Source organism: Syngnathus typhle, linkage group LG9 (genome assembly GCF_033458585.1).
Source record: "Syngnathus typhle isolate RoL2023-S1 ecotype Sweden linkage group LG9, RoL_Styp_1.0, whole genome shotgun sequence".
Classification (NCBI taxonomy): domain Eukaryota; kingdom Metazoa; phylum Chordata; class Actinopteri; order Syngnathiformes; family Syngnathidae; genus Syngnathus; species Syngnathus typhle.
Genome location: NC_083746.1, coordinates 3,399,511 through 3,414,965, shown reverse-complemented (window position 1 = coordinate 3,414,965; position 15,455 = coordinate 3,399,511). Strand labels below are relative to the sequence as shown.

General features: G+C 44.3%; 1 protein-coding gene across 6 annotated transcripts in view; it reads left to right on the top strand.

Annotated features, from left to right (window-relative positions):
• si:dkey-100n23.5 overlaps nt 1–15,455 on the top strand; it is a 73,335-nt gene that overhangs the window by 6,155 nt on the left and 51,725 nt on the right. For 3 of the 6 annotated variants that reach the window (XM_061287600.1, XM_061287602.1, XM_061287604.1), the window contains exons 2-6: nt 3,019–3,071; nt 3,985–4,039; nt 5,908–5,964; nt 6,063–6,123; nt 10,336–10,423. In XM_061287600.1, coding sequence (XP_061143584.1) covers nt 3,019–3,071; nt 3,985–4,039; nt 5,908–5,964; nt 6,063–6,123; nt 10,336–10,423 — 314 coding nt within the window. The remainder of the gene's footprint in view (nt 1–3,018; nt 3,072–3,984; nt 4,040–5,907; nt 5,965–6,062; nt 6,124–10,335; nt 10,424–15,455) is intronic. The other 3 variants (XM_061287601.1, XM_061287603.1, XM_061287605.1) reach the window with 2 other exon arrangements.

The following is a 15,455-nucleotide window of genomic DNA, read 5'->3' as shown; positions in this document are numbered from 1 at the left end:
GGTGTTGCAAAAAAACAATTAACCTAAACTCACAATGACATTCATTGCTGTCAGATCTTATTTATTGCGTGTTACCTGCTCAGCGTTCTCTCGGAAAGCATGTTTTCGTACTTCTGACGTGAGCTTCAGACATGCTTACTGGAAGCAGCTTGTTTGTTTTGGCAAGATTGTGGAAAGAGCTAATAACTCCTTATCTGCTCCAAAAGATAAAGTGAACTCGGTAGTAGGGAGGAGGGTGACGTGAGTGCACGTTGACCCTTTATTTCTAACAAGTGCTTATAGCTTTTTTTTTTTTTTTTAAAGTGCAGAGATTCACTAATGCACAGTTACACTAATTTACTCAAATGCATTTTTATTAATGACTGACTGATGCAATCAAAGACAATTGTTTCCCCATTTAATTTTTTTTATTGCATTTATTCATCACATTAAGCATGGGTGTTGCTTTACTCAACAGTAATCCACCCATTTTAGGTGATTTTCTTCAATAAATATACCAGTAAATAATATTCTGTCAGAGGTAGCATGGTGGACTCTAATGTTTAGCACTCCTGCCTCACGTTTCCTGGTTGCAGCTTTTGAGTCTCGTCTGCGGCCTTGCTGTGTGAAGTTTTGCATGCTCTCGCCGCACTTGTGTGTTTTTTTTTTTTTGCACGAGACTAAGGCTTCCTCTCATCTTACGTATTAGGTTCAGGCAACAATCCCGATTGTCTGTTTATGTAAATGTGAAGAACTGTTTTTGTATATCACTGGTGCCAGGTCACAGTAATTGTATTGTTTTTTCACAAATCTATCGCCTCAATTATTTGTCAGTCGTCACATCTGAATGTAAGTACAAATTATTGATCAGTGTGTAATCTGTATTAAAAATGCGTGGACCACATACATGCACTTTAATTAATCTAAGCGACAAATGACATTTATTTAAGTTGCTGCTGCTGTTTTGGGTAGCAACAATTAAAACGAGCTCAGCAATGAGCTGTTTTCTGTGTGTTAATGTTAGCGACTGAACTGAGGTAATTACAGTTACAACAAATTTGGAGGTGTCTATTTGACAGTCATTTATTTGTCCTTAAGTGGATAACGACAGCCAATTAGGATGTGGCATCTATTAGAGCGGACTACGGTCATTTTGGGCCAATGGCTGTCTTATTTCCTCCTTTGCCAGCCATGGCGTTATTAGATTGATTCGAAGAGTTGCTGCTGTGTGGGAAAAACCCAAAGCACACAACGTGGCACAGGTAACCATGTCGATATTCTCGCTTTTAAAATGCAAGACTGGCGCCTTTCATTTCCGGCCAGGCAAACACGTTTTTCATAGTCGTCATTCCTGCTCTTACATGTGAAAGATGCTTGTCTATCTGTGTTGGTAGTTATCAGATCGGTTTCGGGCTGTAAAGGAAGCGACTTAAGCATGCAAAGTTTACACTTGGTGCTTGTTATACACTTTTTTTGTCTGCATGGAAGGAGACGTTTTATTGTGCATTCTCTAGTTAGCATGCACAACCACTTTAATTGGTCAGCTCAATTGCAGGTTGTAAGCATGTCGCTGCCCTCTTCAGTTTTACGACTGGTTGAAATTAGGTCACGTAAGCATGTAAATGTGGCTGGAACATGTTCTGCGAGAACGCCATGACATTTGTTGTGACTGCTCTAGTTGTTATGGACAAACAATAGCAGTTGATCACATCAGTTTCTGGCAGATAGCATCACAACCTTCCTGGGGGTGTTAGGGCATGTAAAATTTTTGTTTAGTCGTAGTTGTGTTTTTATTGTGCATTTTCTAGTTGTTATGCATAAACATCCGCCCTCATTGGTCCAGCTGACTTGCACGCTGGTAGCATGTTTCAGCGTTTTTGAGTTTTTTGATTATGGCATTGAATTTACTGTGCATCCTCTGAGTTGTAAGTCATTGTAAGATTAAAAAGAACCGTTTTAATGTAGTTATACTTGTCCTGCCAGGGTGCACAACTTGCTCTGCTCACATTAATTTCTAGAATGTACTTCCTTTGTACCCGTGCAGAGGACCTTGGTTTTCGATGCACTGAATTTCGGAACAGTCTCGAGTGAAGGAGCGCACTCGGAGCGTTATTTCCGAACATATGACGGAACAGTGATATTGAGAGCGACAAGCTCTAATGTTCATGGCCTCGCACATTTAAGCTTGCAAGCTGTGATGCGAAACCACTCATTTCGAGCCTTGTATGGTCGAAAGGAGTCGGAATACCCAGCGATTGTCACTTCCCCAATTTGTCGTTCAGTCTGCTACCTGGTGGCAAATATATGGAACAAGCATGGTGAGTGAAAACCTACGCATCAAATCAAGTTGCCGTTTGGCGCCATAAAAATCATAAATATTGCGCTAAAAGAGGACAAGTGAGACACAATGGCACGATAAAAACATTTCTATCATCTTCGAGATGTACTATATCGTCGTCTTATTGCCTAACTTGTCGTCTTTGTCGTAGACACGTTGATACAAATGGAAGGAAATTCACTTTTGGGTGGATTTTCTAGTCATGGACAGACTTTCTTAATTGGGAAGGTCATTTGCAACCTGGTTACATGTGCTGAGTTTTATCTCGAAATAGGTCACATAAGCATGTAAATGGGGCACAAATAAGCTTGGCTCGAACCCAATGACATTTGCATCTCGCATCTTCTACTTGTTATGAGCGAGCAACCTTATTGAGTCTGTCTCTTTGAGCGTGCATTCTTTCGTTGTTATGCACAATGTTCTTAAATGATCAGATTGGCTTCAACGGGAAGTGTCACACCTCTCAAGTTTCAGAACGATGACATCATAAGAATAAGGTCACGGATACAGTTTTGTATTTAGCTTTTACTGTAAATATTCAGTTTACTTCAGATCATTCTTGCTGCATGTTCTTAAGTTATTATTCTGGACAAACAACCTTCTTATTTGCAACCTCTGGGGTTACGATCACTTAGAGCGCAAGCTTGCACACTTTATTTATAGTAAGAGCCTCATAATAACTAATTGCTTCTCATTTCCAGGCGGTGATATTAACAGTGAAAAGAGCCACGGGAACGTTCTCATTGGTGGGATGGTGAATATTACTTTAAATTACCTCTCAATGATTCCTCTCGGTGACCTTTATTTAGTTTTCTAGTTACAGCAGGACTCTTCATAGCTAAGCATGTTCATCAAAATAAAGAATTCCCTTTTTTTAGATCATGGCTTTAATGGCCATAATATTAGGTACACTTGCACAATCTAATGTAATAGAAGACGGTTCTGTTTCACGTAACATCTTTACAAAATAATAACACTCGGTTTGTGAGGGATTATTTAAACGATATGTTTATCATTGTGGAACTATTTATTTCCCTCCTGGGAAGTTATTTTGTAGAAGATGCTTATTGGCTGTATATTCCTTTTTATTGAAGATTTCTTTTGTGGTAACAATAATTGGATCGTAAAAAAACAACAACACTATTTTCCATTCATCTGAACTGGACAAATGCGGATTTTCACTATTTGTGGATATACAGAGAGCCCTCTGTATGTGTACAAATGATATACATCCAAAACCCATCAAAAACAAATAGTATTTGTTAATTTTGTCATGCAAAACAGCCAAAACTCATCAAAAACAAATTTTCCGTTTTGTTTTTTTTCCATTACTGTGAATTAATTTTTTTGTGGACGCGGGTTCAGAAGATGAATGAATCCTTTTCATTGGACAGTGACATCATTTGCTTTTCATTGGATATTTCCTTCATCCTTTCATGTATTGTCTAATCTTTACCCATGTGAAGCAAATTTTGTTTTCTCTGCGATTCCTCCAATATCAACAGAACCTTACCAATGACGCAGGAAATTTGTCCTACAGCTCCTCATATTGTGCTGGCATACCTAATATTGCGCCGAGGGAGTGTCTCAGCTTAACAAACATTCTTTCAACATGTTGCCATGGTGCTGTCATTTCGTTTACCCCCCCTCTCTCTCTTTCTCCACAGCATGTTCATGCTCTTTGTGATCTGGCTCCTTCGCCGCTACCACTCCTTGGCGCAGGTGAAGTGGCCTGTCTTCTTATTTACGTTTGTGTTTGGCGGCGGCGCCACAGCAGATGTGCTCAATTAGTCCTGACAAATCCTTGGGCGTGATTGAGCCCAGTTAAATGAGATTAATCACTCGCGTGGGGTTAATTGACTGGTGGTTGTTCCGCGATAACGACCTGTAGCCGCCCCCCCCCCTCCCCATCCCCGTACCAGCCGCTCTCTCCTCAATGCAATGTTTTCCATTTGCCTTGCGTGCTTTTATATTGAATTTTATTGATTGTACGTGCGCATACAATGCTGCTATTCCAGTCCCACCATTTTTTTATTTTTGCATGATTTAACCTTTCCAATGCCAGGCAGTTAGAAAGAAGAACCGATCGAGTGCCAGCCTATTTACGGCAATGTGATTGATCTTTCAAGGCTCACAGAATATTGTGTTTTATGACTATTTAAATACAGAAACAACCTGAAAAGATTAGACGGTCTTCTTTCATTGAGTGTTAATTTTCTCAGCCATTTGAAATTTAGTCTTTTTGAGTCCAATCAATTAGTTTCAATCGCCCTTGTTGGTTTTTATCACATTTAGTCATCCCGTTTTAATTAGTCAAGCTTTAGTCGAGCATTTTATTCTTTCTTTTAGTGCAAGAATTTAATTGTCTAGTTTTAGTCAACAAAACTGTCAACATTTTAGTCTACTTTTAGTCAGGACAATCATTTTTTGTCAACAGATATTGAACATCTTCATGTTTATTTGCCATATTTGATGTATGAAAATCTATGTTTAAGTTGTTTTGAATTGTGTGTGGAGTATTATTTTGGTTTATTTTTTTAAATTAAATGTTTCAGTTTTTAGTTTGTGGCTACCCAGATGGTCCCATTTTCATTGTATTACTGATAAATACTTGCAGAAAGTACTCGGAGAAGCTTAATTTTTTGTGTGTGCCGTCGATAACCTCGGATGATGTCACTTAAGTGCACTGCCACCTTTGTTGGAGCTGGGTACTGCGCATCCACGATTGAAATGACAACAAACAGGAGGCCTCTATGGACAGGGAGGTGTTTATTTGTTTCAAAGATTATACATAAGACAAAGCTTATTTCTCTGAAAACATGATCAGTTTGATCTGCCCGAGGCGTTCGGTCGCCACGTATTTGTGTGGAGCGTTTCAAGCAGGTTCGTCAGGTTGAGCCGCTCTTCAAAGTCATCCTGGTAATCGGAGGTAAAATGACAGCTTAACACGGCGCTCAGGATGGATCCTCTTACCTCCGGACTAGGTCGCCCCCGTCGCCGCCTCCTCCTCTTCCTCCCCCACCTCCATCTCCTTCCAAAGGTTATCCGTCAGTCAATAGTCTTTAGTGCTCTCTGGCCCTGCTGCGCTTGTTCCCTCCCCCCCATCTCCATCCGGCAGCCTTGGCGAAGGTCGCCGTTAGACGCGTATTGATGAAATATCGTGTTTATTTGCGTGCCTGACTCTCCACTGGGCGCCCGCCCGCCCGCCCGGCAGCCGTGCGTGCGAAGCCTGCTTAAAGCCGTCCATTATTGAAATCACGCAAGCAAATGATTTCAGTGTGCGGCGGAGGGGAAATGAGGAGTCTCTCCTCCGACGTGCCTCGCAATGACCGAATATCCTGTTTTGCTTTTGTCTGCCATCATTTCCCCGCATCGCCCTTTTGTCCGTTGCCAAATTCTCGGGGACAGAAGCCCCTTTCTACCTCTGCCAATTTGGTGCAGCTATTCCGAGCGCCAGATAACTCATGCGGGTCTCCGAGCATTGTGTTGTAATTAGCTCCACTCTGATTGGTCTTTGGAAAGCGGTGTTGACAGTGCTTCTCACGACCGACGTACACATGAGACTCATTTTGTGGTTTGTTTTGTCACAGAAGATGATTCTCAGCTTGACTGTCGCCGCCTTTTTTGACAGCCTAGCATATGTCATGGTCAGTTTCTCTTTGCTTTTCATAATAAACACAATTATTCTTGATTGCTCTATGCGGATTTTAATGTTGTTGTTGTTTTTTTTTTTTACTTTTTATAGGGCGAATCCCACCCTGAGGGACCTCTCTGTGACTTCCAGGCCTGGTGGCTAACATACTTTGGTAAGATAAAGCTCCAGGAAGCTGGTAGACTTCCTTTTTTTTTTCTTTCCCACAGAACAGAAATGAACAGAAGTTTCAGAGTCAGACTGTTGACATTGTTTAAAAAAACTGACAGGCACAAGTAACATCATGGGACAAGGTTGTAATGTAGGACAATACTTCTGATAGTGTTGAGGCCAGCAGAAGGTCTTACTGTCCTTGACGGCATGACATTGCTAACACAACATAACAGGCATCATCAAAAAAGAAAGAATTTTACATCTTACTGGAGTTCCTAGAAATCTGGTACAATCACATAGAAAGTTTGTGAGTGGATATTATTTGGTCTACTCTCCTGTAATACTCAATAAACAAAAGTAGTTGGGCATCTGCTAATTAGTCTTACTTGACCTGAGAAAAATTAACATCAGGTTTTTGTTGTGCACTGATGACAGCTTTCCATCTTTGGGGAAAACCTGGCGTGTGTGTCTAGGAATTTCTGCAACGTCAATGCTCACGCCACAGTCATGTTGGAACAGAAAAGGGCCTTCTCCCAAATATTCCCACACAATGTTGGAAGCATAAAATGTCAACATAGTGTTTTCCCTCACACTAATCACACTTAAGCAAAGTGGGAAAAAATCCTATTAACAAGCGACTACCACATGTGTTGACATCACTCTGGCAAGTCCACAGGATTTGGGGTTTTATAATCTTATTGTCGATGCACTTTCAGAGTGCAAACCTCAACTTGGCTTAGTCGAAATACTATCGAGCACAATCTTTGAAGCTGTTTATGTAATTTGGAAAAGAAAATTCTCCTGGGAAATGTCACTTTGTTATAGGCTCACATTGTCCCATCTGATTTTTTATTTTTATTTTTTTTACAGTTTTGAATGTTTTCCAGGTGTCTTTATAATACACTTTAACACGCCCTATTTTTTGTCTCATGGCTTAATTAGCCCATTATGAAGGCTTGGCCCTTTCTTAGCTGTTCGGCCAGTCTTGTGGGAGCGTGTGGAGAAAAGCATGAGTCTGACAGATCTGTTAAAGTATGGGCAGGGACACATCACCACATAATCAACACATACCTGCTGCCAACGCATCAATAATTGTATCCAGCAATTAAAAATGTGCTGCTAATTAACGTTGTAGTCTAGGGTTAGGGTTAGGTTTTTGTGTTAGCCTCGCGTTGCTTTGATTTCCGCTCTGTCCTTCTGTCCTATGGTGTTCCACAGGGATCTGTTTTGGGGCCCTTGCTGTTTTCATTGTATTTGGCGTCCCACTTATTTTGTGGTGGCATCACAAATAGCCAAAGAAAATGAAAGCAATTTTTTCTAATTGAAGGCTTTTTTTGTTAAAATTTTGAATGGACTTTGTGAAAACTCTTTAAATATCCCTAACAGTCAAGATTCGCTTCAGTGGTTACACCTTCAGTGAGATCTTTTTGGGATTAGTAGGTCAAATTCAATTGTGTGTGTCATATATATTTGTACACGTTGCTACTCTTCTGTGGTGACATAGCCAAATTAAACAACAATTTGTGGCATTATCTTCCCAAGATTTGCTGACGTCTCATGTGATGGCCAAATTCTTTCCGCAACCATTTAGTTGAACTCCATAAATTGCTCACTTTTGGAGGTTCCACTGTATTAAAAGAGATATCTGCTCCTGCTTATTCCCAGTCTGGCTCTTCCCCGCACAAGTGGTGCATTATATCCTGACGTGCTCAAGCTAAAGGAGCACATATGTGCTCTACATTTGCATAGAAAGCCTATAAAGCAGCCATTAGGGTGGTGATGCATCACTCGACTACTCAGCAGTTTTCACACACCCTCGCTAGGAATGCCACGCCCGTGGGGATGGTGTAACACTTGGGAGTGAACAGTGTGTTCTCCTTTATGTCGAGATAATTTTCCTCCAATCACCAAAGTGGTTTCAAATGTTTAATATGTCAAAAGGTAAGAGATTTTATTTTAGTGTGTATCGTTGTTTTGAATGAAAAATTCCTTTTGTTTTGAATCTTTTGGCTTTATCGGATGCAGCCTGACTTTTCAAAAAGTGTACTTTTGAGTGATTAACAAAAGTTTTTTGTGGCCTTTTAAGATTTGTATGCGAGTACCCCTGGTATATCGTATTAACCATCAAGGTATTTTTTATGTATCAACATCAAATCTACTATCGCTAGTAGTTGTGTGCCCTTATGTTTATATAAATTTTTTTATTCAGATGCCAACCCTTCAAATTGTCATGGAAACAATTTGTCTTATTCTTTTGTCACAACGCTCGCCACCCCCATTTTGCTTTTCTAAAGAATTTTAGTGAAGTACCTCCATCTTTTTTTTTTGTATTTAACAGAGAAAGTATCATAATAGAGTTTTGAATTGTATTGCGCTGGCATTCCAGTTGCGTTATTCGATAATCTATTTCTGTTAGATGTGCGAGCGTCTGGTTTTTCCACTAAAGCTGGCTATTTTGACGGCAATTATATGGCCACTTTAGCCCCGCCGATTAGCATTCGGATTCTTAGTTAGGGCTCGGTGCTAATACGGCTCTTCGACGCTGCTCTTTTTTATTGCTCTCACAGGCAAACACACACAGTGAGGCGGCCGCGGCGTAATGGCCAGTGAGTTAGTGCTGCAGGGTTGCCGCGTGTCAGCTCGCTTTATCACGAGCATCCTCACGCCGGGGACAAACGGCTGTACATAAACCTGAACAGGCACTTTGTTCTGTGTGGCGTCAAGCCTGGTGGGAGCCGCACAACGTCGCGCTGCTTTTAAATTCACACCAATGAAATGTTATGAAATGTGTTGGGATACAGGGGGCAGGTGCGTGTTAAAATGGGTGGGGCAACCTTTTTTCTGTCAGGGGCCATTTCAGTTTTCATAAAGTTGTCTGAGGGCCGTACTGAAAAAAAAAAGAAAAAAAAAAGGCTGATTTAAATATTAGGAGTATTTGTGGGTTGAATGTGTGGTGGACTTTTTCGTAACACTGCTGTGGTTCACTACCTCCACGAAGCATGAGAACACATAAGCTTTGCTTCAGTTCCTCTTTTGTTTGAACAAATTGAAAAACTCACAAAATGTTGGTTACAGTTGGTGAAAATTGCATTTTAATTATTTTTTATTATTACACTATGTACTATTATCTTATTTTGTTATTTATTTCTTTGATTGTTCGATCATTCATTCACTCAAAATCGTTATTTTACAATAAAATCGTAGGCGATAATTGAGAAAACAATGTTTTTTTTATGAAAAACCTTTTCATGTTTCTGTCACTAACCTTTACAAAGCCATGATTCAGTCGATATTTTATGAAAAGCTCTTCCTGGGCATAAATACAAAACAATGAATTGGAGTGAGGATGACCTTGTACAGAAAACAAATGGATGAAAAATCATATGTTGCTAACATAATGGCTAACATCTTTGGCTTCTGCTCAAACTTGATCACTGCACACAGTTCGTAACCTCAAAACCTTGCATGTTGGGAGGATCATAAACCGAGGACCTCCGATATATGTCGGCCAGTTGTTTATGGCCCAGGGGCCGTAGGTTGCCCACCACCGAATTAAAGCACAGATCCGGTCGCGTCCCGGTTGCGTAAAATGCATTTTGCTTGTCCCGGAGACGATGATTTATTTTGAACGATGACAGAGACAGCCGGCCGGCCTACTTTCTTAGTCAACGCACGCCGCTACCGCTTCGTTTTTGTGCGCGTGCTTGTGTTGTGTGAAAACGAGTAAGCTGAGCTCGCAGCTCCGGGAATTCATCATTGTGACGAGCGGCCTTGCCTGTCCTGTCAAGAAAAACACGCACGCACACACACAAACGCACAAGGACACAAACGCCAGAAAAAAAAAAAAAGCAAGGCTGAAAAGTACAACAAAAGACGTGAGCGCTTTGTTTCACGTTCTTTCTTTGTGTCAGCCTCTTTAAATCCACCATGTTGGATTCCCACCATAGTCTCTCTGCACCCCCCAACGCCCACCATCTTCCCGCGCACCCACGCCGCTGTTATCTCGCTCTGCTTTTTCATAGTTCATCATTATCTCTCTCCGAGCTCCCCCCTCTCATACATCACCATAAGCCACAGGTTTCCCTCATATTACTGCAGAATGGGCTTCCATTCATCAAAAAATGTCACATATACATATGAGTGTGTGTGTGTGTGTGTGTGTGGTTGGGAGCTGTGTTGCATTTCTGACCTTGTTTTTTCCCCCCTTCTGCAGACTGGAGTGCCTTAGCCTGGGTTTGCCTCATCACGCTGAACCTTTACTTCAACTTGGTCAGAGAGAAGAGCACCAACACATATGAAACGTGAGTAAGGGTCACGCCCTCGCCTCAGCTTCTTTGGCAGGGTAACGTCTTCATTGTTGTTTGTTAGAATGCGAGCGAGAATATGCCTAATTGAAACGCCCCCAATTTCGATCCATACATGATATATTGGGGAATTTTTCTCTTTGTGCCGGTTGAGTTGGAGGGAATGCCCCCCCCCCCCCGCTTCAGAATGCTAATGGTAGAGTCCCGTCCGCCTAATCCGAAAGCCTTACATCACCTCTAAGCCGCTTTCACACTGGCTTTGCCGTAAATTGGCGTAACGGTGGAACCGGGATTTATTCGCCTGTCCCTTTCAGACTGAACTGACCTGTCTCAACATAGAATACAGAAAGTACACAGGAATTATGTCGAAACGCGTTTGTTAATAAAACATTTAAGTGCGCAGTGACTTTTCGAACTACCACTTCGACCCTCCCGTCTTGCTTGCAGAAAAAAAAACACAGCCAGTGTGTAAGGGCTGAGTCACCGGCATACGAGTATGTGCGCTGAAATATGAACTATTGGTCATATTTCCATTTTAGCACGGCGGCTTGCACGTTCTGGTTTTGATTCTCAACTATGACCTTCCTGTGTGAAGTTTGTAGGATTTCCCCAAGCTTGCTCACACATTCCTCACACATGTATGTTAAGCTCATCAAACACTCCATATTGTCCCGAGTGTGAGCGGATGTTCTTCCATATGTGCCCTGTGATTGACTGGTGACTATTCCGGGGATCACGACAAGCCGCGGCATAAGCGGAGCTGCCGCAGAACGGCCGTGGCGGCGACGTCGCACATCTCACCCGCACGCACACGCATTGTATTGTATATTGCAGTTACCAGCTTGACCTTGGAGGACGCCTGCTCTCCTCCGGGGGCTATCGTATTTTCCAGGTTCAAGCCGGAATCGCCGCGTTGCTTTTTTTTCCGCCTCGCAGCTCCGTACAGAGACGCGAAGCGGGGCTGCCGATGTAAGAACGGCGCCGGCACTGATGTCTGTGTAATTGGGACAGCCTTGAACGGCGTAGCAGCTCATTAAAAACGCTGATGCGAAGGCGCTATTCAAATTCACCCGCTGGGGCGCCATATTGCTGGCGTTGATAAGTTCCGCATAAACAAGCCAGGCGGAATAGTCGGACTCGCTTTTCGGCGTAAAAGAAGAGACTCGTGTCTTATTTTGTGATGGCCGCTTCCCTTGGAGTGCGTGTGCTTGCGTGCATGTGTGTGTGTTGGGCCTGCCAGAGCATGTGTTTCCCTGCAGCGCCCTGACAGCCATCTCCCGTCCGCCTCCCCCCCCCATCCCATCCCTCCCTCCTTTTCCGTTCCAGCCAGCCGCCACTCTAATTGAAAAGGGAGTGAGTGTCAGCCGCTAAGTGCGAGCTTGTGTGGCTGCGTGTGTGCGCGCACACATCTTCACGCTTTGCGGCTCAGCGTCCCTGTCGCTCAAACTCCCCTGAGCGCTTTCCGCGGAGCAAGTGTGAATTTATTTGTGTGTGTGCGCGCGAGCGTGTGTGTGTGTGTACGTGTGTGTGTGTATAGGACGTTTTTAAAAAAATGAATGCGCACCGTGGGTGGAAGAACAAGCAGCTTTAACAAATTAGCAGCCACTCTGTTCGCCCAGCCAAGTCGATTGTTCCTGCTCCCATTCTGTAGATGTGCTTAGGTGTGCACACTTGTCCGACTCTCCTGTGTTTGTGTGTGTGCGCATGTGTGTGTGTGTTGGTTTGGGCCTGCCAGCCCTCCCCTTGGGAGTTCCTCTGCATTGATTAGCAATAAGCCGGAGGATATAATGGCGGTATAACTCAGAAAGAGACGGGTTTATGAGCGCAGGGATGATGCCTGCTTGGGGGTCCAGAATGGGCTCGCTACCGATCCTTATCAAGAGACCCTTTTGCGCTGCCTGTAATTGCTGGCATTTTCGCGGTTCTTTCCGACGTTGCTGTTCTGTCTAAACGAGAGCTCGCCTAATTGCAGCGATAGCCCGTTTTGCTCGGCCCTCTTAAAAAACACGGAAATGAATCAAAGTCTGCAACGTACTCATTTTGTCTGAGATTTTGGTGAAAGTGGATTTTTTTTTCCCTGTTCGAACGTTTCAGCCTTTCCCCCGTGTCACTTTTCTATACAAACGTCGCTGACGCGCATTGACAACTTTCCACCCTCGGGAGGCGCCGGTCCGCAAAGTCACACTCGACTTTCACTTCTAATGCCCTGTTGTCTTGAGAGCGCTCTAGGAAAATATTTTATGTCACACTTAGCGCTGCCACAGTTGCGATGGTATCTGCTTGGCCGGCTTCGGCATAAAAGGCAAGGGCGGACGGATCGTGTTTCAAGGCACTACTTTTGTTGGGTCTCTTTGTAGAAGGGGCGACCGTCCATAAACGCTGAGATCTTTCCATCTTTTTTCAGAGACAGAATGAAGCGACCAGGTCCACCTGGCAATTTCCTGCGTTTGAAGATAGAAACAAAGCCATAACATCGGCCGGGCGCTACCTGTGTGTGAATGTCTTTCGCAATGCCGGTATCGGAGTGTCAAGTTTAACACTCGATATTCATCTCCAGCCCCCGCTCTGTTTTTTTTTTTTTTTGGCAAGCAGTTGTCACTTTCTGTCACACCACCACTGACGTCAACTAATTACCCGATAGCACCTGATGTGAAAGTTCGCACCGTCGCTTGGTTTTGTATAAAAGGCACAGGCGGATAAATGCCAGCGCTTCTATTAAGGCTGTGATGCGCTAATTGTGATGGGTCTGGCTGTGAAGAAGGCTTCGGCTTGTAAATGCCAAAACCCTAACTCATTGACATGGAATGGAGGGAGACAAAGTTGACCTGGCAATTTTCTCCGTCGAAGGCAGTGTCATACCCGAAACCGAGGCAGCCTAACGTTTCTTTTAGCTCCTTCTTGCCTCTTTGCTGTTTGAAAAGCGCCAAGCGGTGTAAATGCCACTGATTGTTTTTGCTGGGTTCTTTAGCCCAGATTTTTTTTTCCAGCTTTTGACCTCACATATCCCCCGCCTTGTTGAAAGCATTGGTCACTTTATGTGACATCAGACAGTGGCACTTACGTCATCTAATTGCCGCGTGCCGTGTCACCGTATGAAAGCTTGTATCCGGCTTCTCCGCGTAAATAAAAAGCATCGACAGATAAATAAATGTTATGTGCTAATTCTGCTGTGTGAAAGAGACTTACTGCCCACTTTATTGTTCTTTATAAATGGCACTGACATTGAATGGGGGGGGGCAAAGTCGATAATGCAATTTTCCGTTTGTGCAAAAGAGGCGTGACACCAATATGTGTTAGGCCTGGTAACGGCGTAAGGATTATTTCAATCTTCCTTGTATTGTGTATGATGTGCTCTGATAATCTGATCACAGACATTCAGATTCCCTCCCACCATCAATCTCGAGACAAAAGTGGTAGAAATCTCATGGGACCACGTGATCGTTCCAAACTGAAGAACAGAAACTCCCAGAACTTGTGGGTTGAACCAAACACCTCATTCCTGAAAGCGACTCAGGAAAAGGTTGCAAATTCCAGGCTTTAATAATCTGAAACGGACTGGAGTCAGCGTGTTAGACTTCACACCGCTTACAAACAGGCAGCATCCCACATCTTTGGTACTACCTCAGAAGGTGACAAATTTGCAGGTCGGCTCCAACCTCCCCTTAAGGTGAAAAATCACGGCTTTAATAGACAGTCTTGTAGATGGCTAGTGTCGGTGTTAAACTTCACACCCCTTATTCACCGGGAGTATTCCAACTGTTAGGTCCCAACGAAGAAATTTACAGGCCTACCCACATTCCGTGTCAACGACACTGGAAACGGTTGGAAAATTGCCGACTTTAATAGGCAGTATTAAATGTCGGGGCGATACGACCTCCAAAACCTGGCAAATTTGCATGGCAACTCTGACCCCCCTCTCATTCCGCGTGTGTGTTACTTCTCCAGAACACCGCGCAGGAAAATGCTGGAAAATTCACGGCTTTTCCAGGCGGTGTGAAATGGGCTATGGATGAAAGTGAGAGGCGGGGGGGAGGACGCGCCTTTGTTTTTGTGCGTGCTGTGAAGAAGAATGGGAGAGAGGAAAAAAAGAACGGCGCTCCGCTAATCGGCTCGTGTGTTAGCGGCAAGCGTCGAGGGGCTTTTCGTGAATTGACTGCACGTACGTAAGCTGTGTGTGTGTTTAGTCGGGCGGGGATGTGCCTTTGCACGCATGCACAATTTACCCTTCAGACCCCATCCCCAAACCCAGTCCCCCCCACCACCTCTCTCTCTCTCTCTTTCTCTCCCTCTTTCCCTCTCTCCCACCACGCACACACTGATGGCTCATTGTGATGGTTTATGAATGAACAAATTGCCAGAGGAGAGGGGGAGCCGAGGCGGGATGAGCCAAGACTGATTGAAGTGCATGCAAGAGAGAGAGAGAGAGAGAGGTAGGGAGAGAGCGAGAGCGAGCGAGCGTGCGCATGTATGCTAATGCGCTTTTGAAGGGCGGATTCAGGCTGAGGGCAGAGAGATGTCAGCAGGAGGAGGGGGAGCGTGCCGTGCGGGTGGGTGACGGGGGGGGGAGCAGGGGCTGAAGCGGTGGGGTTTCTAGGCAAGCCATGCATGTGTGTGCATGTGCGCCCGTGCACGCGGGTGTGTGCGTCATACGGAACGCGTCGTGGCCCTGCTGTGCCTCATTAAGCCCATGTTGCGCCGCGCTCTGGACCTCGTCAGCTCTCTCTCGCTGTGCTGCGAGCGAGCGAGCGGCGTGTGTGTGCGCGCCGCAGCCCGTGTGTCTGCGAGCTCTCGACATTGATTTCCTGACAAGGCGCCCTCCCCTCCCGTCTCCCCCCGCTGGCCCCCTCCCTTCCACCGGCAGGGGTCTCACCAGGGACCGGCAGCGCTGATTTCACCATTTGTATCTCTCCTCCTGCCGGCGAGCGCCTTTTCGCCGTACTGCTTCGTCCCTGGATTTCAAAGTCCGCCGCTGACATCATTTGTGCGCAAAACTGGGAACAAATTGAAATTGTTCATTTATTTCCCCAAC